Consider the following 27,792-nt stretch of genomic DNA (forward strand, 5'->3'; position numbering starts at 1 on the left):
AGGTGCCTTCTGGCTCGGTCCTCATCAGCGGAGCTACATATACCTTGATTCATAAATTGAGGAGCTTCTAAAAGATTACGTATCTACAGAGTTTCTGAAACTTATCTTTTAACCATGCTGAGAATTCTTGGTTTCAATGATGAACGTGTACACTGCAAAAGTACAACATAAAACTGTCTTGCCTTGGAATGGTTTTTGTTGTAAACAAAGTAAAATCGCAGGAGATGAGAATATTCCCACAAGGTATGGGCCCTTTGGTGGGTTGAACTCCACAAGTGGGTCTGGTAACAAACAGAGATGGCTGAGCTTCTAGATTTTAAGTGAAAGCAAAAGTGAAGTCCTCCATGTGTATTTTGCCTGTATTTGTCTGTGTTTTACACTGAGAGAGTTAATTTTTTTTTAAAAAGGAAGAACTGATTTAGTGATTCAGTTTTTGCCTCTATCACTGTATTCCCGCCCCCTTTCGCTACCCACTGGTTCACTGGCATTAAATAAATGGTCATCGTCAAGGGTGTTCTAAGATCCCTTGAAATGAAATTCTGAATGAAGTGAAAAGAAATAAACTGTTTTCAGACGTGGCCTCAACAGTTTGCTCCAGAGATGCTACTGTATCTCTAGGAAATTATATAGAGATGTTCTCCCCCTTTAAAAAAAACTTACCGCTAACCAAATAAAAGTTTCCTTGCATTTAGGAAAAACACATTTATCTCCAGAAAAAGTAAAATGGACTAGGCAGGGATCAGAAGCCGATACGCATCATTAACACTTCAGAGTCAAATCAAATCAACTCTAGAATTTGTGTGTATTTTCTGAAAGCCTTTGGATAGTTTTAGGAAACCATGATTGGGGTTTGGCCAGAAAGGAATTCCTAGTGTCTTGTCCTCTTTACTCCCAATATTAAGTGACATCACTGGACACTGTCAAATCACTTTTAGAGGCAACTAATTTTGCTTATATAAGGAAAATAATATAATTGTAAGTAAATAAAGCACAGAGTGAAAAAAGAAAATCCCTTTCTTTTGTCCTATTGCACATCAAAGAGAAAAAATAAGTCAAGGGTATACAAGTCACCACAATTTTTCAGGATATGCAAGATTTATGTTTACCATTTTAACTCTAAAAGAATCTTTTAATTTCATGCCATTAAGAATCTATTTATAAGTAAATGAAATGTCCCTCCTTTCCCTTTTCCCATTTAAAAGGGTTCTGAGTCTATTATTTGGAAAGAAAGTCCAACTATGACCTCAAAAATGACCGTGGTTTTGTACTGATAGCTTTCTTACTGATTCTCTAATTAGTCTGGTGATGTAGGTCAACACCCTGAATTTTTGAAGGGCGTGATGCCATACATCATGAAGTTTTTACAGAGACAATGCCAGCACCAACAGGAAAGGTAGAATGTTGACAGTCACAATTCTGTTTATATCTTCACTATGAAAGATAGTTCCTTTTCGCTGTAGATGCGATGATAGGTCTCATCCCATTAAAGGACTGGCTGAGTCTGAATCCCGCACTGTGACAGGAAAACGAGGCGAGCTATACAAATATATATGCCATATTCAAACACATCTTCATTTTTTGTGGCCACACATCATTTTTCATAAAGGTAACACGTCTTACTTGAAAAACCATTTAAATCATAAGTTTCCCTAGTAAAAGCAGAGAATAAGCTTTAATTCATATAATCTGCTAATCCCTCTACTAATTATTAATAAATGAGAGCACAGAATATCACTGGTCTGTTAGATCTCATGTGTGGTGTTGTAGTGAGAGGTACAGAAAATTTTCTTCATGAAAAACTAACTCACTGATGGAAGCTTAGGTCAGATCAGGGAATCATCTGTCCCGAGAAACTCTGGTTCTGTTTATCAAACAACACGCCCAAGGCTAAATTCTATCATTCCACTCACTAACTGTGCTTTTAAAAACTCATACTGAATAGTTTTCATCCTCAAGTGATGGGGATTAAAAAAAGATATGGGAAACTTTTAGATTATTTCTTTCTAAATAAATTATTAAAATTAGAGATTGTCCAAAACATTGAAGCTGCTTTCTTTTTCTATACAAATAGGTTTCTCTGGCTTGTCTTCTTCTAACTTTTTAAATGATGCTTAAACAAGCATTTACTGAGGAGCATGAAGCTGAAAGTGGTGAGGTTTATAGGCAGCAAAACCAGATATTATTTCTAGATAATAGAGCAGCTTTATTCAAAAACAGCTGCTTTGCTGAACCTGAGATTTAGAGAGAATTCCCTCAGCTGTTCAAAATCAAGCCATGGATGGACTCACCTTAGAAAGTAAAACCTAGCTCATTATTTTTTCCCTTTTTAAACTTTTTTTGGTTTACATATTGGTGATAAAATGATTTATTTTGTGCTCATTAAATGTAATTGTTTGAAAACTAAAAAATATTGTTTTTCCCCCTTCTAACTGGAATAAGAACAATTTCAAGCCAATATATTAAAAATAATCAATTTAGCACTAAGAAAGCTATTTAGGACAAATTGAGTTGATTCTGTAATAAAATTCTCTCCAGGTCACTTTGCTTTTGCCTCCTCTCAATACTCTTCACAGAAGTTGAACTTGATCTAGTACATCTTATCACATATTTTTAAAAATTAGGTTCTATGGAACATGGATAAATTTGTGAATTATCTGCAACAATACTAAGAATATTTGGCAAAAAACTTAAAAGATATACTGTTTTAAAATCAAGTCAAATGCTACAGCTTTATTTCATTGCTCTTTGCTCTATTATTATTTTATTATATTGCTTCCCTTTGGTTCTTTTATACCTGTGACTATTTGCTTTGGGAGAAATGCCAAGAATTTAAAGAACTGTTTATTGTGTTCTAGATAAAAACCACCCTTGATGTTCTGGAATCTTTATAAGTTGAGGAAACCATGCTTGAAGAAGCTCAGTTATGTGCCACTCACTCCATCAGTATTTGTGGAATGAATTAAAAGTACTTAGGGTGATAAGAGAGATCTTTCTTCATCTTTGAAACTTTTCTTTGTCTCTCTACATTTTAAAGTTTAATTTTGCGTGGTGGATAAACCTACATGGTGAAGGTACAGGTAACATTCTCTTTTTCGTGGGGCATAAAGAAAAGAGTCCAGATGGAAAGCTCTGGAATCAACAGGGCAGGTGAATGAAGAATTAATTCAGGAACAGCACCGTCCACAATGGATGGACCGGAAGCATCCTAGCAACCACTGTAGGTCAGAAGGACTGTTTTAGAAATATGGTCACTACAGAGAAATTTCTCAAAATGACCACTTCATTGAAAATAGATTAACGGAATATATCCATGAAAAAGAAAACAATATAAAAATTTACACTATTTTTTTTTAGAGAATAAAAGCAAGGTTCATGGATTCGCCTAAGTTTGGAGATCACTACTGATGCTCAAAACAATGCTTGTTTCATGTCCTTAAAAAGTTAAAAATGGTGCTTCTTATATAAAGGGTCCATCAGTTAAGTCATAAGAAAGAGAGACAGCTGTTGATGGGCAGGTTATGGAATTAGTCCCTACAATTCAGCTGTAACAAGCACTGGGTTCTTTTTCTTTTACATCAACTTCATTTCAGTTTTAACAGAAGGGAAGCCAGAGATGCACAATACTGTAACCTGGAAGCTTATGTAAGGCAGCAAAAAGCATCACCCTAGATCGAACAAACTAAGTAAGGTCCACTTTTGGCTACACCAGCGTCTGGCTAGACCCCACAGCACTTTGCCACATAAAATATAAAAGCAAAGATCCACAGTAAGGGAGGCAAGTGAGAAATCAGCAACCTGGCGATGTGTGACTACATGATAGGAACACGACAAAATGATTCCCCTGGTGCCCATGGGTTCAATTCCAGTCAAATGAATTAAGGCTACGAGATCACTGGCTGATATGAAGAGTCCATTCCAATCGAGCAGTAAGGAACCGATTCCCTCTTGAAGACACAAGGAAAAGTTTAGAGGAAAAGCAGGTTCTTGGAAAGAGTGAAGCACACACATGCATGTTGTCTCTGAGCTGAGGAAACTGGAGGAAAAAACGAAAGGGGAAAAAAAAATAAGAGGGATCAAAGCAATCCAACTGCAAGGCAAGGCAGGTGTTTGCTTCCAGTTCACAGTATCGCAGTTAGTGGTACAGTGAGGTCTACGTAAGTGGTGGAGAGCACAGAGGCTGCCCGGAAGAAAGGGGAAGAAAGAAGTGGTCACATGACAACACAGCATTGACAGCGCTTTTTCTTTTGGGTACCTGGGGCTGGCTCCGTGGCCAAGCTCTCTTCCTTCCCTTCAGGGGATGAGGGCTCAGTGGTGTCTGAGATGGGTCTCCCGGACACCAGCTCGGCTGCATTCCCATCAATGGTGGATACGTCTGTCACCGTCTTCTCCCTCAATGACTTCTCATCATCTTCATCAATGAGGACCAACTCGGCCTTGATGGTTTCATCATAGCCTAGCACCTTCTTCGTCTCCTCTTCATCCTCGATATTTTGGTAGCCCATGAAAATCATGGTGACTGGCTGATCCAAGTTTGCCTCCGGCCCTTCAGTGCTGGGGGCTGGAGCCTGCTGCCCTGGGTTCCCAGAAGAATGATCTTTCCTAGACTTATGGACCATTTCTAACTTGGCTTCTTTGCAGAGCATGTGTTCCTTAGGGTGGCTGAGGCTCCCATCTGCAATCCCAGTCCTTTCTGACACGTGCCCTCCTCTTAAGCTTGATTGTCCAGCTTTCTGAATAAGCTCTTCTACATCCTTTGAGCTTAATGTGTGCACTCCATTTTCTACTACGGTGCCTCCTGAGTGCACCTCATACACTACTTTGGTACCATCATCAAAGACTTTGACTCCTCTCTGATGGACCCCCTCTGGGCCAATGGTGGATGTAGAGAGAGTCTTGGTCTCTCCTGTTTGTTTGTCTTTCTCCACATTAATTTCCATGGCGTACACAGCTTGAACGAAAACAAGAGAAAGGAAGTGCATGTTACAACAAAAAAAGCCAGTGAATGGTTAATTGCCAAACAGACAAAAAAAACGGTGTTGTGCCCTTTCTAGTCTAACCGCCAAGCATCGTGAGTGTTAGAGTGAGTGCACCGTGGACAGAGGTGGTTACATATGTGTTTTAATACAGCAGCTAAAGGCACTGGGAAGACATGTGTACAGAGTTACCATTTCTCAATGGCATTCAAACTTCCAAGGAAGAGGAGCTAAATAAGGCCACGAGCGACTGTTGAGATCCAGTGTGCCACATTTCAGGGAAGCTGATGACATGCAAGTTCCCCTTGATTGGGAGCGCACCCTAGACCTAGACAATTTTAAAGTCTTTGGTTAGGATGTAACCTAGTTCCAAAATCTTAAGTCTTTTTAAAGAACTCTTTTACCAAGTGTTTTTTCTTTTTTTTTTGACATTTCCCTTTTCTGTGAATGGAGATTATGCGAAGGGTTTTGCAAGATGGCACATGGCCATCCTTTACTCTAAAAGAGGACATTTGCAAAAATGGAAACTATGAAAGGAGTCAGATTATATGCTCTGTGAGCTTTATTCACTTAGCTAGGTTTCTAAGACAAGAACTAGAAGAAGAAAGACTACAGGGGGCGTTGTCCCACGACATGGGAATTCGAGGACGGTGCTCACAGAAGGCCTCTTTCTTCCCCCAGGCACATACTGCCAAGTCCTCAAGGATCTGCCCCATGCTGTCATCCCCAGCGACTGCTTTCTCTCTGTTCCACTGCCATCTCTCAATCTGAGATACCACTCCCTCTTTCCTAGATGATGATCACAAGAGCTTCCTATCTGGTCTTCCCAGGTACCACTCTCAGCCGCTCCAACATCCCAAATCCTGGGGCCAGTCTGAGCTTCCTCAGGACCAGCTCTTTCCAGTCCTGTAGGCTCTCATGACATTCCATACTTTCTGACCTATTGCCTCAGAGGCTTCCCATGAGGCATATGTTCTGGACGGGAGGAAACTTGGCCTCAGACCCATGGAGCCAACTGTCCCCAGACACCCTTTCCCTGAATGACCCACAGATACATCAACCTCTGCAGCTTCAAAACTGAGTCCATCCTCTCTCAAAGCTCCCCAGAGTTTTGGTGAGAGCAAAGTCTTAGTGGGACAAGCACAGTCTTGGTGAGAAGTAATACCTAGTCTCTCAAGCAAGAAGCCTCAGAATCACACTTGATTTTCCCTTTTCTGCCTAATTCCCCATCATCAAACAACTGCTGAATCTAACCCTACTTCAGATCCATCCCCACGCATTTCCTCACCATTATCTCTATCACCACTGCCTTAGACCAGACCTTCTGCACAACAGCCTGTGTCTGATTTCTATCTGCTACTTCTGTCATTTCACTTCCAGAGGGCCAACGGAGAGGAGAATGGTTTTTACAATTTAAAAAAGAAAGAATTCATGTTGATGTACAGCAGACATAAACCCATATTATAAAGCAATTATCCTTCAATTAAAAATAATTCAAAAAAATTGTTATGAAAAAGAAGAAAGGACAGAAAGAACCTACAAGTAAAGGCAAGAAAGAATTTAAGAAAGAGAAAAGGAAAGAAACAATACCCAGCAGAGATCATACATGGTTCAGAAAGTCTAAAATATGTATGATCTGGCCCTGTATAGTAAAAGCCAGCCGACTGCTATTAGCCTAGGCTCCACCCTGCCCACAGAGTTATCTTGCTTACAAATTCACCATCAGCTCCTGTGTCTGCAGAGGGTAAACATCAAACTCCTTAGCTTGGCATATAATTCCCTTGGCATTTGTCTGCAACCTTCCTTTCCTGCCTTGTCTTGCCTTGCAGCCTCTCTCATTTCACATGCACTGAGGCCATAACAGAGGTCTCACTGTTCCCAGGACCTCTTTACGTGACCATTCAAACCGATGGGGTCCCTCTGCCTAGACTGTTTTGTCCCTTCTCCACTGACAGACTCTAGAGTCTGGGGTCACATCTCTGCTTGTCATCGCTGTTGAGTCCCTATCTCTTTCTGAACTATAAGTTCCCCCACTATGTTAAAAAGATCCAAACTATCTTTCCAAACGACATTTTATTGTTTCCTTACCCTGTACAGCAGCTAAAAACACCATCTCACACCTAACATTTCCTGCTTTTAAGATTCCTTCCTCTTGAAATGTCCTACTTTTGAGTTTCTTTATATCCAAGTGTGACTCATCCACTGATGCCCAGGTCAACTGCATCCTCTTCCATGAACTTTCTTTGATCACCCCATTTCTAAGTTATCCCTCTCTTCTCAAGATTCTCTGAACATTTCTTCTTAACTGAGGGCACTTAACACTTTCCAGTCAGTAATATAATTATTTGTGGGAAAGTTTTATTAGCGCCACAGATTTTTAGGGTCCTGGAAGGCTAGCTTTTTGCCTGGCATCTTTCAGTGATTCCCCCCTGCCACCCCAAACACCTACCTTAGAGCCTTTTGGATACAAGGTACCTGTTAAACATACCTGTGAAACAAATGCCACTAATTGAAAAGTCTAATTGGTTGTTTTAATCTAGTGCCAAATAGTTTATATCACACCAATGAAAAGGTATACACAGTGATTAATGTTTGTACTGGGTGAAAAATAACAATGGTATTTCTTCTGCTTATAAGATACAATCTGACATGGTTAACACTTAACTAAGAAGATTTTGAAACAAATTCCAATGCTTTATTTTCATTGTGTCCGTTTTGAATGTTTCACTTGCTCAGCACAAAGATCTTGAGTTTCTTTAAGTGACACAATGGGAAGTCAACAAATATTTGTCAACAAGGTACATCGGCTCATACAATGACGGTGATATCAAGAGAACTATGTCTGTTATTTCCTGATTTTCCACAAAATGTGTTATCAAACAGAATAGGCATTTACAATCTTTTTTCCCAGTGGTTATGTATGGATGTGAGAGTTGGACTTGAAGAAAGCTAAGTGCCGAAGAATTGATGCTTTTGAATTGTGGTGTTGGAGAAGACTCTTGAGAGTCCCTTGGACTGCAAGGAGATCCAACCAATCCATCCTAAAGGAGATCAGCTCTGGGTGTTCATTAGAAGGACTGATGCTGAAGCTGAAATTCCAATACTTTGGCCACCTCATGCGAAGAGCTGACTCATTGGAAAAGACCCTGATGCTGGGAGGGATTGGGGGCAGGAGGAGAAGGGGACGACAGAGGATGAGATGGCTGGATGGCATCACTGACTTGATGAGTTTGGGTAAACTCCAGGAGTTGGTGATGGACAGGAAGGCCTGGCATGCTGCGATTCATGGGGTCGCAAAGAGTGGAATACGACTGAGCGACTGAACTGAACTGAATGGGCTCCAAGAACCTGTTCCTTAAATATTACATTTATATTAAAAGGCACAGTTTGGGGATGAAATATTGCATCCTATCACTATAAACACACTCATGTTTATAAATAAGGAATGTAGTAATGATGGACAAAGGAGCCTGGCAGACTACAGGTCCATGGGAGTGCAAAGAGTCAGACGTGACTTTGCAACTGAATTGCAACAGCAGCAATAATGATTGTCAGTTAATAGATATGAACTACAAAACCACCCAGTAATGTGTGAGCCAAATGGTACACTGAGCTGCAATCAATACAGAGTATGGAATAAAACATTGCTATTTTTATAGCCATATCTGATAGGATATACATTATTAACATAGGAATCTTTAGGGATATCCCTCCCTCTCTCTGCCCACCAGTGAGAATGCTATCATTTGTGGTCCAATTTTCCCTTCTCTACCATCCTAATTCCCAACCTCAGCTGGTCCTTGCCTATTCCTAGAATCAGAGACTGGACTGAAAGGAGGGATAATAGGGAGAATGTCTTTGCTAGAATGGTTAATCAGATCCATACAATAAAAAGCTGAGAAAGGAGGAGTTTAATGGAAGAGACAGTAAAAGTTCTGTGAAAGATGGCTAGGGAGGGAATATTCTGTGGCAGTGGATGATGCTTTGTGGAGGGAAGAAAAGGGAATATTGAGAAGTCCTTCTGGGTGGAGATATGAATTGGATCCCTTTCACCATCCTTCAGGAGAAACAGGTAAAAAAGAACAGAGTTTCTTTTCAGCGGGTTTTCTTTTTTGCCTGCAATTTTACGCTAGATTTTGTGAAGCGTGAGATCACTCTGGGTGTGAACCGCAAGTGACATGGATTCATTAGGGTTACAGATTAATATTTATATGATACATACTGTTCTTTCAATATTTCTAGAATTTGAGAGTAAACTACTTTAAGATATTTTTATAGTAAAAGAAGCTTAGATAGATTATGCCATAAAAGACAACATTCATATGTATTTTTTTTTTCCCCAGATAAGACCTAGGGCTTTAAAAACACCACAGATTTTTAGTAGATTTCTTCAGCTTTGGTCTCACATTCCTTGTCTGCCTTCACTCTCTTCTTTTTAGCAAGGCGACTCAGGCAAACACTTCGAGACGCTCTAGCTTAAATAAAGGCAATATTTTTGTTTGAGATTTATTGAGATATTATTGACATATAACATATGTTAGCTTAAGATGTATGATATGATGATTTGATATACATATATACTGCAAAATGATTACCAAAATAAGGTTAGCTGGCCCTTTCACCCTCTTACATAATCGCCAGTTTTAGGGGTGATAACTTTAAAGATCTACTCTCTTAAGACAATATTTAGACTTCATGGATACACATATGAGAATGTTACTAGACATTCAGAAAACCAAAAAGGAAGTGTGAACATTTTTCTTAAATGTGTTGTTTGTGAATAAGTATTTCTATTTTGCTTCAGCTCTCAGCCAATAATATCCCAAATATGAACGAGGGTGGATATGAACCAGCAGGAAGATAAGGTTTACATTTAGGAGGCATGCACACAATTTTTAAAACTCTTCTGCTTTTTACTGCTGCCAAAGACCTCTCCCTTACATCATGCCCTCATCTCTAACCACAATGAACACTCTCTAATCTGCCCTTTTCTTCCCACAAGTTTCCCCATGCCACAGGTACACGACGATGAGGATCGTAAGGGCTTGGTATCTGTGTTCATCTTATTGGAAAAAAAAAAAAAATGAGGAGAAGGGTACTGCTCAGGGAAGGAAACTTTATGGAGAGCCCTTGAAAGAGATTTGGAAAGAGCTGCATGGACATAAAGAAAAGTATCTGAGGAAGGACCAGGTAACAGAGAAAAAAAGGAAAGAGTTTAGTAGATGTTCCAATGATGGGTTGATTGGAGTCTGGAAGTATGTTTTTTATAAAATGATAAAAGTATTGATTTTCAAGTATTACACATTGATGACAGTGAGACTGGAGGTTACAAGCATGTTTGTTCTGCCTTCCAACATCCCAGTGAGAGAGCAAGTATCTCCATTTTGCTGATGAAGAATAAGAACCAAAGGGGCCAGTTTCTGCAAAGGGATACAAATGGATTACATCACTGGTACTGCAAGTTTGAGATCTGTGTTTGGTTTCCTTGGTTTCCCCCCCACCCCCAACAGCTCTTTCATCTATAGAACGGCCACCTTGGAGAAGCAGAGATACCCTAATGGGGTTGATGAGCCTAGTTTCTAGGTTCTGAAAAGACCCAAGTATGAGCAGGAGTGGAAGGCCTCCAGGAAAGATACCTGGACACCACAGGGCCCAGAAAGAGGGTGTGAAGAACGCAGAATGCTTGACTGCAGGTCAGACCTGCTGCCCTGGCTCCTTGCACCCGCTTGTCCCCTGTCACCTTCAGCCTGGACAAGCACAGCAGCTGCAAGGCTCTAAGGGACCCAGGGAAAAGGAAACAAGAGTGCCTGACACAGGTAAATGGAAAGTGACACAAACTGGTGAGATTCCATTTCAGAATCAAGCCAAGAACACACAAGACAGAACTCTGCCCACGAAGACAGAACTTTTGATCACTGTTAAATTCCTTGACCCAGGCTGCTCCCAGCTCACTTCCCTTGACTCACTGTGATCAGTGGGTGGAGGAATAAAGTTGAGGGTTCATGTGTAAAGTATAAAAATCGTGTCCCATCATCATCAGTCATCATATGGGAGGTGACATAGGAAGGGAGAAAGTGAGCCTGAATTCCTATCCAGGTCACATCTCAATTTAGGGCCTCATTTTCCCAACTGGTACAATGAAGGGTATGTAGCTCTTTTTTTTTTTTTTTTAAGTATAGCTGATTTACAATGTTGTGTTAGTTTCAGGTGTACAGTGAAGTGATTCAATTATAGAAATATTAATGCATACGTGTGTGTGTGTGTGTATGTGTATGTGTGTGTGCATACATGGTATCTAGCTTTGATATTCCATGGTGCCATGAAGAGCCCATGTGGCCTGTGAGTTAGTGATGTATCAAATCCAAGAGGAGGGAGGGCGATGGACAATCAGACCAAGATCACCACCCAGCAGTGAGATCTTCCCTGCGTAATACTCATCAAGTGGCTAGCAATGTACCATGTGGAAGAAAAACAATACATACGCTTGGCTTATTGAATGAATATATATACATGCATCTCTTTGAGCATAAGACTATATATATGCATTTATGTTCACTCATCCTGAGGTGGGAAATATAAAATTAGCATTGGGATATCAAAAGTGATGAAAATGAGGATATTCATTTAGAGTGAATCCTTCCTCTCATCTCAGAGAGCAATCTCTAACTTCAAAACCCAATAATCAAACATTTCTTCAAATCAAATGTTTTCCCAAGACTCTGTGGTTTTAACAAAAATAAGTCAGCAAGGGCATAATGTTGAAGGACAGCAAAGTTCAGTTGCTCAGTCGTGTCTGACTCTTTGCGACCCCATGGACTGCAGCACGCCAGGCTTCCCTGTCCATCACCAACTTCCAGAGCTTACTCAAACTCATGTCCATTGAGTTGGTGACGCCATCTAGCAAAAGCCAAAGCCAATTTCTCATATTGACTTTGCTTCAGTCTTTTTGGTCAAGAAGGGCAGTTTATAGCTTGAGAAGTGTCGGAAAGAATACTGCTAAGAGGTAACTGAAACCCAGGACTGCTAAGAGGTAACTGAAACCCAGGTGCGTAGAGAAGATTGGAAGATAATAAAACTCCCAGGGATACAAATGCTCATAGTGCTTTAGGTGCTGTGCCCCAGTTCCCACATCAATGAATTTGTCCCAAGGATTTCATATACCAGGAAAGGCACTGGAGGCAGAAATGCCAAGTTCTAATTTTCAAAACTGAGAAGGAAGGAATTCCATAAACTATATATAAATAGCTGGACATCATGGCTGGCTAAATTCTAGAGCCAGTTTTGAAAGAGCAGAAGCTGAGCACATTAATCTCAATTTTTTCTCCTTCAAGGTCTCTAGATAGATTAGACAAATGACAGAGATAAAGCATATCGGATCATCACAAAGTCCCTGTTGTCCTTATGTGGACAAGACAGAAACATGTGCCATGAGTGTTAGGACAACAGGCAGAACTTGTCACTGCTTGAAGGGCTGTACCCCGTAGGTGCTGGGTAAGGATTCCCCAGGACCAGGAGCATCCCTAATGGTGGGCCGCAGGCTTCTGGCTTTTTATCAAACTGTGCAACAATTTCATCAGTGAAATGATGATAAATAATGCCAGTTTGCTTTTCAGATCTGAGATGATACTAAACTTCGAGGAAAAGTGAGGGTGTGTAGAGCCACAGCCATGAGCTGTAAAAATCCCGACAACAAAGAGAGTTTTCTCCTTTCCAAATGGTTAAACCCTTTATTCAAATGAAACCTGACGCAGAAATACGATATGGAAGCCCAAGGCTGGGGAAGCCGCTGTGTTTGAAATGGGACAGAACACCAAGTCCCTCACCTCAACTCCTTCCTTACCTTCCAGAGGCTCCTCGGTGACCCCAGGGGCCCCTGACACTCCTGAGGGACACTTTAACAGGAAGAAACTTAACAGTCATGTAAAATCTACCAAGGGCCGAGAGGCGCATAGCTCATCCTTATTTTTGCCTCTTAAGATTAGAAAGAGGAACTTGTAGGCTCTTCTGCGTGTGAGAAGGCAAAGTAGTGTGTGCACAGTTGTGGGGGAACAGACTTCTTGCTGCCCCGAGATGACTGTGGAGCGACGACTCCACTGGACAGAGGGAAGGAGGCCTGGTAGAGGCGCAGGCCTCTCACTTCGGAGGCTGTACCTGAGAGCCTGAAGCGGAAAGGCCGGGAGGGCCGCCAGGAAGTCACACGGCTGTGGCCTCTGTGGGGTGACCGCTCAGCCCGGAATGTGCTGGGCAGCTCTGAGTCTTGCCCTTCAGAGACCAAGCGGGGCGTGTTCATAGGGGAGGGACAGACACGGCTAAGGGGGTCCAAGAAACCTACCATCTCAGGACCAGATGAACCGACCAGGGCTGCAGGCATTAAGGGGATGGAAAGTGAAGGCCTCAGAAAGACAGGATGTGATAGCCATTTTCAAATATTTAAATGGAAATCAGAACTTAGGTTTGTTCTGAAGGGCTCCTAAGATACAAACTTAGGTTTGTATCTTGCTGCTGCTGCTGCTGCTAAGTCGCTTCAGTTGTGTCCGACTCTGTGCGACCCATAGATGGTAGCCCACCAGGCTCCCCCGTCCCTGGGCTTCTCCAGGCAAGAACACTGGAGTGGGGTGCCATTTCCTTCTCCAGTGCACGTAAGAAAGGTAAAAGATGAAAGCAGCAGGCTAATGAGAGCCTCATCTGAGGATGAACTTCCCAGCTGTCAGAGTCAATTACAGACAGAATGGGCCATCTGTAGGGAGACCCAGGTCATGGTGTGTGCCTGTGGTTTGAAGGCCTCTTGGCAAGGCTCTGTGCCCAAGGTTCCATGTTTGAATAAGGAATTGGAACAGATGCCTCCTGATTCTGCAAAGCAAAGATTCTAAATAAATTCCCACTCATACAGAACTGAACACCTCCCAAACTCCAGACAACCAGAATATTTGTCATAATACTGAGTAATGACCAGTGACATTTATTAAAATGGCCCTAAGACTGTGCAAATTTTCCAAAGGATGCCCCTAAAGCAAGATGGATGATATCTATGAGAAAGAATTCCAGGGGTGACTGCCATTCATTTGTATGCTATCCATGCTCTGTGTAGTCACTGCTAGCCATAACTGATCATTAATCTGGATGCTCTATTTCAAAAAACAGCCTGGATAAAGCAGTTAACCACATCAAATGCAATTCCTTTCAAGCCTCTGCATCTGTATATTTCCACAGTAGATACATTTATGCATATTGGTTCTTAACTGATAAACAAAAGTACATGTAAACTTCTTTTTTAGAAGACTTCGAGCACATAATACTTTTTCAAAATGGCATTTGCTATTGGGTTCATTATGTTTTCACAGTGTCTTCCGAGAGGAAGGATCCTAGCTTGTGATAGTGTGTATATTCCTACGCACACAGAACTGCCATCCCAGTAACACATCATTCTTGAAGCTCGCATTCCTTGACTGCCAATGCTGCTCAAATCCTTTTCATATCTCTCGGTCCCCACACACTGGCCCTACCGCCTTCATGAACTGATCCATTAGTTAGGTCATATTGCATGTCCTGTGAGTCGCAGAAATGTGAAGAGGAGCTAGAGAGCTGTTTACCCACAACTACTGGGAACTACCAACACTCTAATAACAAGCAGGGAGGTATGTGCCTTTTGAAGAGTTGTTATCCCGAGTTGATCTCAGAAGTGCATCTGGGAGCATTTAAAAGAATCTGCAGCTTAAGTCACTGCCAATGGTCCCTTCGTAGGACGACTGTAGGTACAAGTTTTTTTAACTATCCTGAGATCCTAGCTTGAGTTTGACCAGATACCATTTACAGTACCCCCCCAACTCTAGAACCCTGTGAATCTGTTTGTAAAATAATATGCTAAGATATTTATAGAGTCCCCAGGAGATACTTATATTTTGCCAATGTGCATGACAATTATGTCAATACCTGCAGAATTATTTTACTTTTATGTTAAAAGAAAGGCTTATTTGCTTCATAAAATACTGTATAAATAATTTCCTCTGACTTATTAGTCCATGATTGTCTTATAAAGGTATCCTTCCATGACTTCTTTTAAACATAAATTTACCTGGATTACATAAAGCATAAATCTGATGCTCAAATTCCAGTTCACCTACATTATCACAAACTCTACAGCACTGGTGGCTCATTTTTCCATCCAACCCCTGCCCTCAGTGCCTCTGTGCACAGAGCAAAAAGGATTGGTATAGTGATTTATTAAGCACGGCATCCAGTTCTGATTTCTGGGGCACATTCACACTGAACAGAGAGCAAAGCAGAGCTCTCGATATGTTTCACACTCACAAATGTATTACTCGCTACAGTCCACAAGTGTGAAGAATATTAGCAAGAAGCATACACTCATTAAATTGCTCCTTTTATTTTCCAAATATACCACAGTAGGTAAGAAATAACTCCAGCAATGAGGAGACTTGAGAATCTATATGTTCACAGTGTACAAACAGCTCAGTTCCCCAAGGATTACAGCAACATTCTCACACACTTTGAAAATAGTTTCCCCCCAGCTTCCCGGCATAGCTCAATTTGATCTTGTAGAATGGGGACTGACATAAAGACCACAAACACAGATTCCTCTGAAGTAGGAGGAAAAGAGCTCTATGATTTTCTCAATACTCCCTCCCCTTGGCCCTCAGAAACCCCTCAGGGACCAGTGCCTGCCCTGTGCGGCCACTGTAAATTCTACATGTGAAGCTGTGATGAGGAGGGAGTCCCCCTACCATGTAAGAATATCTGGGCATCCCTCATTAATAAAGCTCAGAGGAATGCAAGCCTCACGGTCAGTCTTGGCATCAAAAGCAAACAGTTCCCCAGGACTTACCAGCCGGTCTGCTGGTTCTGTCCTGCTCAGGTGATGGTTCTGCTGTTCGTGAACAGAGGATTGGCAGGTCAGGGAGCTGGGAGGAAATGTGATTTACTGCATCTGGTAGCAGAGAACAGGGAATACAATTAGGCACAGTGTTGAGAGGCCCGATGGGTTCACTGCCGAGACAGCAGCTTGTCTACCCTACATAATGGACCACAGAGGCGGCCACTGCAAGAGAGGATCAGGGTAAACAAAGACCAGCATTTGCCCAGTGAGTGGTATTCAGTAGAGTAGCTGAGGTAGGAGAGATCCCGGCCAGAAAGCTCAAGCCCTAGAACAGCTCTATGTATTAAAAGATTCAACAGAAAGCTCTAGATTCTAAGAGTACAATGTGTTCAGAGGACAAAAAAAAAAAAAAATAGAGGGAGAGAGATGAACTAGTGAGAGCCATTAGCAATTTGATGCGGGTGCGTCCTCAGTCCCTCTGTCGTGTACAACTCTTTGCAACCTCATGGACTGCAGCCTGCCAGGCTCCTCTGTCCATGGGATCTCCCAGGGAAGAATACTGGAGTGGGTTGCCATTTCCCTCCCCACAGGATCTACCCAACCCAGGGATCAAAGCCAGGACTCTCACACTGGTCTTAGCCACCAAAGAATGGGACTGGGCCAAGTATGGGACTTCAAACTAGAAACATGGAAAGTGAAAGGGAAGTCGCTCAGTCATGTCTGACTCTGCGATCCCGTGGACTGTAGCCCACCAAGCAGGCTCCTCTGTCCATGGGATTCTCCAGGCAACAATACTGGAGTGGGTTACCATTTCCTTCTGCAGGGGATCTTCCTGACCCAGGGACTGAACCCAGGTCTCCCACATTGCAGGCAGACTCTTTAACCTCTGAGCCACCAGGAAAGCAGTAGAAACAGGGAGGACATGTCTTAAACAGAATTGGAAAACAGATTTGGGAGTCTTTCCTTAAACTGGAAATATCACTTTATGTGCCTGATTCATTCCAAAGACTAATAGGTATAAAAAACTTTTTTTCAGAATTTATCCCACAATTTCAGTCCTTCTGTCTGGTGTTTCAGCTAGAAAATCCTAAGATTCCAAAGAACAGCACCAGTGAAACACCATGAGCTCAGCTGCAAGAAATGTGGAATAGAGAATGCAGAATAGAGAGACCGGCTCTGCTTGGGGAAATATCTTGAAAGTTCATTTAGGGAGATGGAGGCCGTGGAAGTCAATAGGTGTGTCGAAGTATTAGAGGAGAGGGGGAAACCACTGGGGTGAAACAGGGGGAGAATCTGTGCATGCTCCAGAGAGCAGGGGAAAAGTGAAGGAACATTCTAGAAAGCTGGACTCTAGGTGATGTGATTCCTTCCATGTGCCACAGGCACACCCCATTATCCTGGAATGTCGATCACTGGTCAATGATCACGTCTAACTGCTTATCGCATATTTCAGTCAATAGCCCACAAATCATCTCAAGCTCAACGTGTCCAAAACAGAACTCTCATCTCCACTCATCTGCTGCTTCTCCCGTACAGCGTGTCTCGGCTCACTGGCACCACAATTCACCCAGGATCCTGGCGGTGCCCCTACCTCCTCTCCTGGTATCCAGTCAGTCCCCCAGCCTTCCCACATCCATCCCGTCCTCTGTATCCCCACTGATGCTGACTTCATTCCAGCAGGTTTCTGTTTCCCTTTTTAAATTTCATGTAGGAGAGGGCTGTGAACAGACACCAAATCAGGACTGGTTGAGTTCTGTACCGACGAGGCCACTGCCGACTCTCACGCAGCCGAACAACCAGTGTATTGACACTGGACCACCATGTACTTAGGGCAAAGGGAATGGATGGGGTGGAGCTTCTCTAAGAGAATGGGTTTGTCTGTATCAACCCTTTGGGAGACGGAACCGGAAGTCAGGAGTTGGCAGGCAGGCCCTGGGTTGGAGCGAGGCTCAGGTTACTGTTTCTCCCTGGGGCCTCATGTGTGCTGGAGTTGGGCACTGGGTCAGACAGACCTAGCTGAAGGCTCTTCATTGCAGGGGAGGAAGGTGGGCCTTTGGGATGATGCTGGGCTGGAAGATAGCCAGGAAGCAGCCTATAGAGCCCCTCTGAAATGGCCTGAATTTGAGCCAGGGCCTCCGAGTATGGTCACATGTCTGAAGTCGCCCTTTATTCTCCATGTTGAACTGCTCTGCCAGTGTTCCTTAAGTTAGCTGGCAGACTCTGCTCTCACTCTGGAGAGCTGTGGGAAGGGTCAGGTCCCTAAGCCACACAAGGCAGGACCAAAGAGAGCCACAGTTGGGGTAAGGCGGGGCCTGGGCAGGAAGGGGAGACAGTGGTCCAGGGGAAGGAAGAGCAGCACAGTTTAGGAGAAGACCAGAGCAGATGTGCGCAACTTCTGAGTTTCCCTGAGGATTTCCAGAAGTTTGTGGAAGGGCAACCTCGGTAAGTCCGACTGCCTGCTTTCAAACAAGATGCATTTGAACCTCTCAAGCCATTAAGACCAGGTAAGACTTTGCAGACTGGTCAACACGTGTCTGGTGCCTTCTATGCTATGCATAGAATTTCCAGGACATTTCTGCATACTGAAAGATTTAGCAGCTAGAAGTAAAAGCCACCCTCAGGCAGGGGATACTGCTCATGACTCCTTTTGCTTACATTTCAGCCACCCCCAGGAGGCAGCTCTCCAACAGAAGGGAGCAGGTGATGGAGCTACCGTTGCCCAGTGGTCACTGGCTACAGGCTCACGGACTACAGCTCTTCTGGGGCTGGGGCTCCATGGTTTCTGCTCCTGATAAGAGGTGGCAGGGCTTGGGGCTCAAGGAAGAGGCTAGGGCAGCTCCTCAATATATCATTAAGTAGTAATTCCTGAGGTTCTGCAGCCCCAAGGGGTCTGATAGACCAACACCAGGAATAAAAAACAGGGCCCCCAAAGCTTCCTCGGGGAGAATTCCTTCACGTGGCCTCAGTCAGTAAACTGCCCTCTTCCTGACAAAGTCTGGGTGATCTATCATGCTTCTTCCTCCCTCTGTCCGAGGAGGTAACAGTCAGTTACAGAATAAAGAGGAAAGGTGAGTCCTTCCCATTACCCAGCACTGCTAAAATCATCACTGTATGAAGAACATAAATAGCCAATGTTAGAGAGAAACAAAACTGATGAAAACTCTCCTAAAATCATGACTTCTGGGCAAGTGAAGACACACTAGGTCCCAACAATTGGTATGAAGATTTTGATACAGGAAAGGTTCCAGGCTGCCCCAGACTGGGATGGGATGGAAATCTACAAAGTCTCAAACAGCAAGGACAAGACAGGCCCAGGACAGAGGTTTTCTTTCGCCAGTTCTGGCCAAGGGTTTCATACTAGCTCCCCAGTGGGTAGAGAACAGAGGTAGTTCTAGGTACATACTATATGAAATTTGTACTTACACAAGACACTGTGCCTATTTAGGGCAGTAAAAACAACCCACCCAATCAATTTTGACTACACCATATAACAAGGATGTATGTGGGGTAGGGAGGAAGTGAGGGGGGATCATGAAGTATGTGGCCAAGAAATTCTACTCACAATTAAAATACATTGCTCTTGATTGCCAAGGCTATCGTGTAATCAAAAAACATTGGTGATCCAGCAGTCTAATATCTTTATTTCCTCTGAAAAGCACAGGGGGATATGCACAGGGTACCTGAAGAGGGGTCATTACACAAACACACACTAGCAGCCAACTCCTTGGCAACTCATCACACTGGCCATGCTTTTGCTGACCTCTGCTGTGTCTTGTACAGTTAGTTATATAACTTCAACTGGACCTGGATTCTGTAATCATTGTTTCAGAAGTTGGGTATTTGTCCTGAGGCATTATTATTCTACAATCCTTTTGTTAGGTCTTAGTACCAACTGGTTGATTCTAAGAGGGTCTTGGTAACTTTGAAATCAAAGGAAGAGGAAATAATCAGACAGCCCAAAGGTCCCAAACTGGATGTACTTCACAGAGTGCCCTATAAACACTGACCATGTTCTTGGAAGGATGTATTCCCTCCTTCAAACTGCTTTCTTTGCTAACAGATGTGGTGTAATGGAAAGGTCTCCCTAGGCTTAGTTATAATCAGACATGGAAGTATCACCATCCAGGACAATAAGGAAGATCATGGAAACTTTTCCCGGGCCATTTCTTGAGACCCCTGAGACTTTTGCATCCTCCTAAGCCTGAGTTCACTCATCCTGTAAAAAGCAATGGAGGATAAAATCACGAGGAGTATTTTTCTCTGCAGACTCCTTTCTAAGTCATGATTGGATTTCTTACCACCTCTATGAACTACTTAGGTAAACAGATGAAAATAGTGGGAAGTACATGGAGCAGGAGGAAAACAAAAGAGAGAGAGTGCTGAGAGTTTATGACATGGCTTCATGGATGCTTTTAACAAGTCACATGCTACATGGGTCTCCAAGGCCCACACAGCCTTCCTCGGGACATAATATGCAGGTTCCATCCCTTCCTTAATCAGAGAGAGAAGCCTAGGAAAGGTCCTGGTTTGAGAAGGGAAGAGAAAAAAATGAAGTGAAAGCAGAAGAGGTTGATGTGCACGCCTCCGGTATGTGGGTGTCTGTGGGTCCATGTCCGATACTTAATGTGTAACTGCTAATCACATACATGACCTCAGGGTAGCCCTGCTGCTAAGTCACTTGAGTCGTGTCTGACTCTGTGCGACCCCATAGACGGCAGCCCACCAGGCTACCCCGTCCCTGGGATTCTCCAGGCAAGAACACTGGAGTAGGTTGCCATTTCCTTCTCTAATACATCAAAGTGAAAAGTGAAAGTGAAGTCGCTCAGTCATGTCCGACCCTCAGCGACCCCATGGACTGCAGCCTTCCAGGCTCCTCCATCCATGGGATTTTCCAGGCAAGAATACTGGAGTAGGGTGCCATTGCCTTCTCCGCAGGGTAGCCCTAGCATGAGGGAATTCCACTATTTTGCCCATGCTGCCACCCCCAACTCCCCAAAACAGGCAAGGCCACCTCCTCAGTCTATACGCCAACCCCAAAGCACAGAACAAGTGTCCTGACTTGGCCATACCCTAGAGAAGGTTGTAGAACTATCATAGGTCCTCTTCCTGGAGTTGCTGCAGGCTCAACCTGGACCTGTCTCTGAACATATGCCCTGGGATCATGAATTTAATACCTTCCCAAAGATCACCCAGGGAGCCAAAATTCAGATCCCCTGCCTTTCATTTGGTGGGAAGGGGGAACCCAAAGAAACCACCATTTTTTCTTGTTTGTTTTCTGAAGTTAGAATTATCCTTATTGCAAGGATCTTTGCTAGACATTATGAGAAAAATGCCTATCCATCTCTGCACTTTAAAATCTTTAGCCATACATTTCCAAAAGACATTGGGAAAATACTGATGCCAATGCTTATTCTACTTCCTGCATCATCTTCCTGGTTTAGAGGCTGAAAGAGAGAAGACAATGTCTGTTCCTTCTGACAAGATCTGGCATTTTTGGACAGGTTGAGTTAAGGGTCAGAGTGAAAAGAGGAAATCAAGTGGTTTTCAGAGTTTGTAGCTAAAGTTAGAGGAGCAAGGTGAAAGCTGAGAGGCACAAAACCTCAAATTCATCCCATGGCTGCAGTGAAGGAGAGCAGGGAAGCAGGGGGCAAAGAAGGGGAGAGAGAGCAGGGGAAGGCCCACTCTTGCCAGGATGGGGTCAGGTAGCCAGGGCCCTGTTCCTAACCCTCATGTGCCCCCAGCCAACCAGGCCCCACAGGGAGGGAAGTTCTGTGAAGCCCTGGTTCCCAGGGAGGCTGGAGAAACCGCGGTTTTCTGATTCAAAGTAAAACCAGAGGCCTTAGGAAGGTTTCCTAAACATCAGCTGATGGGCTTCTGAGACCTAACCACCAGTTCCAGTGGGCTCAACCCTGCCAGGGAACTGGTCCTGAGGGTGGTGCTCTGGGCTAAGTGTATTTCAAGAGTGATCCAAGCAGTGAACCTTGGAGACCAAATGGGAAGAAGACGAGCTGGGCCAGCTGTGTAAGAATAGGAAGAGCTGGTTGAGAAGTAGTCCTTGAAGAGGAGAGGCAGAGGAGATGGGGGCATGGCCCTCCCAGGCATTCACAAACTGCTCCCCTTCTTTCTGATGCCCTTCCAAACCAACGCAGCATATCTCCCAGGGAGCCTGTGTTAATGAGACCCACTAAGCTGACAGATGAGAACACTCAGGTACAGATAGGGAGAGAGCGCTTACACTTACCTCCATCTGCACTGGAGAAGCTCTGTGGAGACAAAAGCAGGGCAGGGAGTCACTATAGACGTGGGGAGATGACCCTTCACTCATTCAGCCCGTCTTTCTCCCCCAGAATTTGACCGTGGTGGGCAAACCCCATGCTCTCTTTCCTTCCGGGAAATTTGTTTGGGATTCCGAAATTTAAGGAAAAGGTTTACCCTTTGCACCTTATTTACCCCAAATTTCTCCCAGTAGACATTTATGTCAATTATCCAGCAAATACCCTTGGTTGTGCTGGAGAAGTGATAACAGAAAATCCCACCCTGTAATGAATGCGTTTAGACTGCTTTCTTATCACCTCTGGGTACCTGAGGAAACAGGAGTTATAAACTAGAGGGGAGGGGGATCCTGAGTTATTCAGAACCTGCTGGCATCATGGATTCTCTCTTTGCTACACAGCACCGTGTGTTTTCATAGACAGGCACACCTCATTTTATTGTGCCTCAATATTGACTTTTTTTTTTTTTTTAACAAATGGAAGGTGCCTGACAACCCCCAGTTAAGCCAATCTGTCAGCACCATTGTTCCAATAGTACTATTTTTAATTAAGGTATGTACATTGTTTTTTAGACATAAGGCTATTACATACTTCACAGACTAACAATATAGTGTAAACACAACTTTTATATGCAGTGGGAAACCAAAAAATCCATGTGACTCACTCTATTACAATATTCACTTAATTTCAGTGGTTTGGAACCAAACCCACCATATCTCTGAGGCATGCCTGTGCGGTAAAAATTTCATGTTTCACTGACACTTTCTTTTTTGGAATTCATGCCCATTTGATACGGTTTTGCCCCTGGCCTTTTTATAAAAGAAAGACTTAAAGCCACAGGGAGTCTGTTTAACCGGCTTCATAAGAATTGGTTTTTAGACCAATTCGCCACTCTCAGCTTCAGAGACGGCTCTGGTCCTCACACATCTACTCCTCATTGCAGGGTGTGTGGCCCAGGCTTCTTATCCATACCAACTGGCCTTTTCTCCAACTGGCACTGTCGTGGTGTGCCTGCTTGCCCAGGGGTATAAGTGAGAGAAATGACGTTAGTTTTCTTCACCTTCTGAAAGTCCTTGAAGGATTTTTCTGTTTCCTTTAGCTTCTCTAGGATGATTTGCTCTTTGGCAGATATTTGGGACTCTTCACTTTCCAGGGCTTGTATTTCCTGCTCCAGCCTGGAAAACACACAAAGAAGACAGGTTACTTTATCTTCTGGCCAGAGAGCACCTTCCTCCCATTGGGTGATTCCCTGGTGGTCTCCGTTTTACATGACCGTGTGGTACCTGCCCAGGCTTTACCTTACAGCCTGTTGCCACCTCTGCCACTGAGCAGACATCGGTCAAAGGGAAACAACCCAGAGTTGCTGCCACCCAATCATTGCCACCACTTTCCAATATGCTTTGGTGCCTTCCTTTCAACTCTTCTCTCCTGTGCATTCTTAATTTGGAGGTAGATATTTTTCACAGTGTGGCTTCCCAGGTGGCTCAGTTGTAAAGAATCCGCCTGCCCATACAGGAGACTTGGATTCATTCCCTGGTTGGGGAAGATCCCCTGCAGAAGGAAATGGCAACCCACTCCAGTATTCGTGACTGGAAAATCCCATGGACAGAGAAGCCTGGGGGGCTACAGTCCATGGGGTTGCAAAAAAGTTGGATACGACTCAGTGACTAAACCACAACAATCATTTTTCATAGGTTAAGACATACTATCTGAAGGAAAATAGCTTCATATTCTGCTATCTCGTACTAACTGCTCTTCTGTCAGGCAGGCCAAAGGGTGAAGAGCCGGTCTTGCTCAAAGGAAATACGTTGCCGCGACATGGCTGGTGGCTAGTGAACCTGCTGTCACCTTCCTCAGTGGCCTGACTTCTGCCAAGAAGAGAGGAGATGGAAGGGACTGATACAACTGCCCCTACTCTTCTGGAACTTTGCTCAGCTTTTACAAAACCTATATATTTTCTGAAAAGGAAACTTCAGCACAGCCAGAGACTCTGGGAATATTCCAGAAGAGCAGCTACACTGAAGTTGTGAGGGAGGTCTTGCCAGCTCTATTCTTTCAATGAAATGATTGTAATAACCACTTAACTTTTCTCGAACACTAAATCTGTGCCAAGAGCTAAGCTAAGAATTCACATGGATTGTTGTTGTTAACCTTCCTTATGACCCTACAAGCAGGGAATTCCCATTTTACAGACAAACTCATTAAGGCAAGGCAGGGCTAAGGAATTAGTTTACTGATACAGAGCGTTGAAGCTAGGGTTTAAGCCTGAAAGTATAACTCTAGACCCTGGTCCTCATCATCGTGCCAAACTCTGGTCACATGGTACTTCACTACGGTATTTCACATATGCCCTGCCTTTTTACACATAGAGTATGTTGACTTAAATAGGGTGGTACTGTAATGTATCAATGTTTTGGGGTTATGAAGGGAAGGGTGTTCCCCTACCTACAGGACCCCATACTATGACGCTTCCAAATCATTTGGTCTGAATTCATTCATTCATTCATTCACCTCTGCTTTTGCTCTCCTCCCCCTCTGTCATGTTGGAAGCTTTGCTGCAGAGCATGCCTGCCTATGTTTGTCCTTTAGCTCCCCCTCTCCTCGTCTATATTCTAATCTGCTGCAGGGAACTGGCTAACCAGGTCTGTTCAACTGAGACCCAACCGAAAGCGTTCAGAGTGAGATCTGAAGAGTAAGGCTCAGACGGTAAAGAATCTGCCTGCAATGCAGGAGACCCGGGTTCAATCCCTGGGTCAGGGAGATCCCCTGGAAGGGAATGGCAACCCACTCCAGTATCCTTGCCTGGAGAATTCCATGGACAGAGGAGCCTGGTGGGTTACAGTCCATGGGTTCGCAAAGAGTTGGACACGACTGAGTGACTAACACACAGAATACCAAGATACGGGCGTGGAATTATTCTGGGATGCACTGTGCCTCTTAGAGGGCTTTTCTGTTTCCTTCTTAGGCATTAGAAAAATAACTTCTGGATGGATGATAGCAATTACTTTGGGTTATGAAGAAACCCAAACAGGGCTTCCCAGGTGGCTCAGCGGTAAAGAATCCGCCTGCAATGCAGGAGAGACAGTTCGATCTCTGGGTTGGGAAGGTCCCCTGGAGAAGGAAATGGCAACCCACTCCGTTATTCTTGCTGGGAAATCCCATGGACAGAGGAGCCTGGTGGGCTACAGTCCATGGGGTGGCAGAAGAGTCAGACACGACTTAGTGACTGAACACAAAGACAAATGCTATAACTATACTCCCTCCAGATGAACACAGCTTCAGACATACTGACTGCTTCCCTCACAGTAAAAGTGGCAGTTCTTTTCATGACTCAGACGGCCCTACAGCATCTAGCCTCCTAGTACCTATAAGAGCCTCTACTCTTAACAATGTGCCCATTTCACTTTATGCTTTGGTTAAACAGAGCTACTCCTTATTTGCCCATCTGCGACCACTGATTTGCCCTTCTCCAGAAAATCCATCTCCAAACCCTAGCCACTACTGAAACCTTAGCTCAGATACCACCTACCTCATGAGGCTTTCATAGATTCACCATCAGAAAATAACAATATCAGTGGTCTTATCAAGTCCACTATATGTTAGAGCATTGGTTTTCAACCAAGGTGCTTTTGTCCCTTAGGGCATAGTTGGAGATGTCTGGAGATATTACGGTTATCCATTACTCAAGCAGAGTGGAGTTGGTGCCACTGACATTTAGCGGGTAGCAGTTTATAAACATACTACAAAGTGCAGAACACCCCCCACAATAAAGAATGATTTGCCTCCCTAAAACCAATAGGGCCAAGGTTTAGTAACTCTAAACCCTGCATCAGAGTATACATAAATTATTAATTTCCATTAATAGAGTAAAAATTCATCATGAGAAAGGCACAGTCAATACAAGTGTGTTGAATGAATGATAAAAGATGAATCAGGTTGCAAAAAGTCATATAGCTCAGCCAAGAGGAGATCTTCAGGTTTCTGAGACAAGGTGAATTCTTCAGCAAGCTTTGACTTGAGAGGCTGTGTGTGGGCTGAGAGGCACACAACCTAGAGAAGAGGGCCAAGCAGCATCGATAGATAAACAGAGACATAAAGCTTTGCTCTTCCGAATGTTTATTACGTCTTTTATTGATACATACATCTGTGTCAATTACTTTGGGAGGAATCAAGGAAAGGAACAGGAGCATGGAATAGGGACAACTCAAGTGACCTAAAACAGAACCAATTCAATGGGTAGGGGAGCTCTAGGCTAGAGGTTTCCTGGAGAGTTTTGAGCAGATTTCATTTGAATCTTAAAAAAACCGAGTACCTCAGCAGATATCTAGAATGTGGGTTGACTCTATTATTCTCAAATTCCCTCCCTTCCTCCTGCATCTTCATGGGAAAAACATATATGTCCCCAACCACTGATATTGGTCTTGGCCACATGATTTGCTTTGTCCCCATGGGAGGTGGGATATACTTCTCTGCTCTTGACTTTGGGTGCAACCATGTGACTGCATTGGCCAATGAGATGTTAGCAGACATGACACAAGCAGAGGCTTGGAGTGTATCTGGCCAATCCGGCTCATCCTCTTGAGCCTCTTCCAGCACCAAAAGAACAGCTTCTCTGGGGAGCTGCTGTTCCTTTAGCCCGAGCCCTGGAAGGAACACGTCGGGAGTAGACAGGAGCTCAACCCAGAGTCAGAGGCCATGGCCAGTCATATCTGCACCTTCCATTAGAGCCACTCGGCTAAGCCCAGCCCAGATTAGCAAACACCCAGTCTTCTCACAGAAGAGTGAGCAAGAACATATGATTTTTATTTTGAGGCACTGAGTTTGAGAGTCATTTGTCACAGAGCGCTATCTTGGCCAATAGCTAACTGCTGCTGCTGCTAAGTTGCTTCAGTCATGTCTGACTCTGTGCGACCCCATAGATGGCAGCCCACCAGGCTCCCCTGTCCCTGGGATTCTCCAGGCAAGAACACTGGAGTGGGTTGCCATTTCCTTCTCCAATGCATGAGTGAAAAGTGAAAGTGAAGTCGCTCAGTCGTGTCTGACCCTCAGTGACCCCATGGACTACAGCCTTCCAGGCTCCTCCATCCATGGGATTTTCCAGGCAAGAGTACTGACACAGCTCAAATATGTATATGTTTTATATATACATATTATATATGTATTATATATATTATACCTCCTAATGATATATATCCCAATAATATATATTCCATCTATATAAATATGTGTGGGCTTCCCAGGTGGTGCTAGTGATAAAGAACCTGCTTGCCAATGCAGGCAGATGTACGAGACAAGGAATCAATCCTTGGATGGGGAAGATCCCCTAGAGGAGAGCATGGAAAGCTCACGCCAGTATTTTTGCCTGAAGCATCCCAATGACAGAGGAGCCTGGTGGGCTACAGTCCACAGTGTCACAAAGAGTCAGACACAACTGAAGTGACATAGCATGCACTGCTACTGCTGCTAAGTCGCTTCAGTCGTGTCCAACTCTGTGCGACCCCATAGACAGCAGCACACCAGGCTCCGCCGTCCCTGGGATTCTCCAGGCAAGAACACTGGCGTGGGTTGCCATTTCCTTCTCCAATGCAGGAAAGTGAAAAGTGAAAGGGAAGTCGCTCAGTCGTGTCCAACCCTCAGCGACCCCATGGACTGCAGCCTTCCAGGCTCCTCCGCCCATGGGATTTTCCAGGCAAGAGTACTGGAGTGGAGTGCC

At 43.9% G+C, this 27,792-nt stretch overlaps 1 protein-coding gene across 5 annotated transcripts in view; it reads right to left on the reverse strand.

Annotated features, from left to right (window-relative positions):
• Positions 1-27,792, reverse strand: part of PALM2AKAP2 (PALM2 and AKAP2 fusion) — a 515,750-nt gene that overhangs the window by 210,958 nt on the left and 277,000 nt on the right. For 2 of the 5 annotated variants that reach the window (XM_027964121.2, XM_027964119.2), the window contains exons 5-8: positions 23,140-23,254; positions 22,049-22,070; positions 15,817-15,918; positions 4,253-4,948 (exon numbers count right to left, since the gene is read on the reverse strand). In XM_027964121.2, coding sequence (XP_027819922.1) covers positions 4,253-4,948; positions 15,817-15,918; positions 22,049-22,070; positions 23,140-23,254 — 935 coding nt within the window. The remainder of the gene's footprint in view (positions 1-4,252; positions 4,949-15,816; positions 15,919-22,048; positions 22,071-23,139; positions 23,255-27,792) is intronic. The other 3 variants (XM_027964120.2, XM_027964122.2, XM_027964123.2) reach the window with 3 other exon arrangements.

Source organism: Ovis aries, chromosome 2, assembly GCF_016772045.2.
Source record: "Ovis aries strain OAR_USU_Benz2616 breed Rambouillet chromosome 2, ARS-UI_Ramb_v3.0, whole genome shotgun sequence".
In the NCBI taxonomy this organism is placed as follows: Eukaryota; Metazoa; Chordata; class Mammalia; order Artiodactyla; family Bovidae; genus Ovis; species Ovis aries.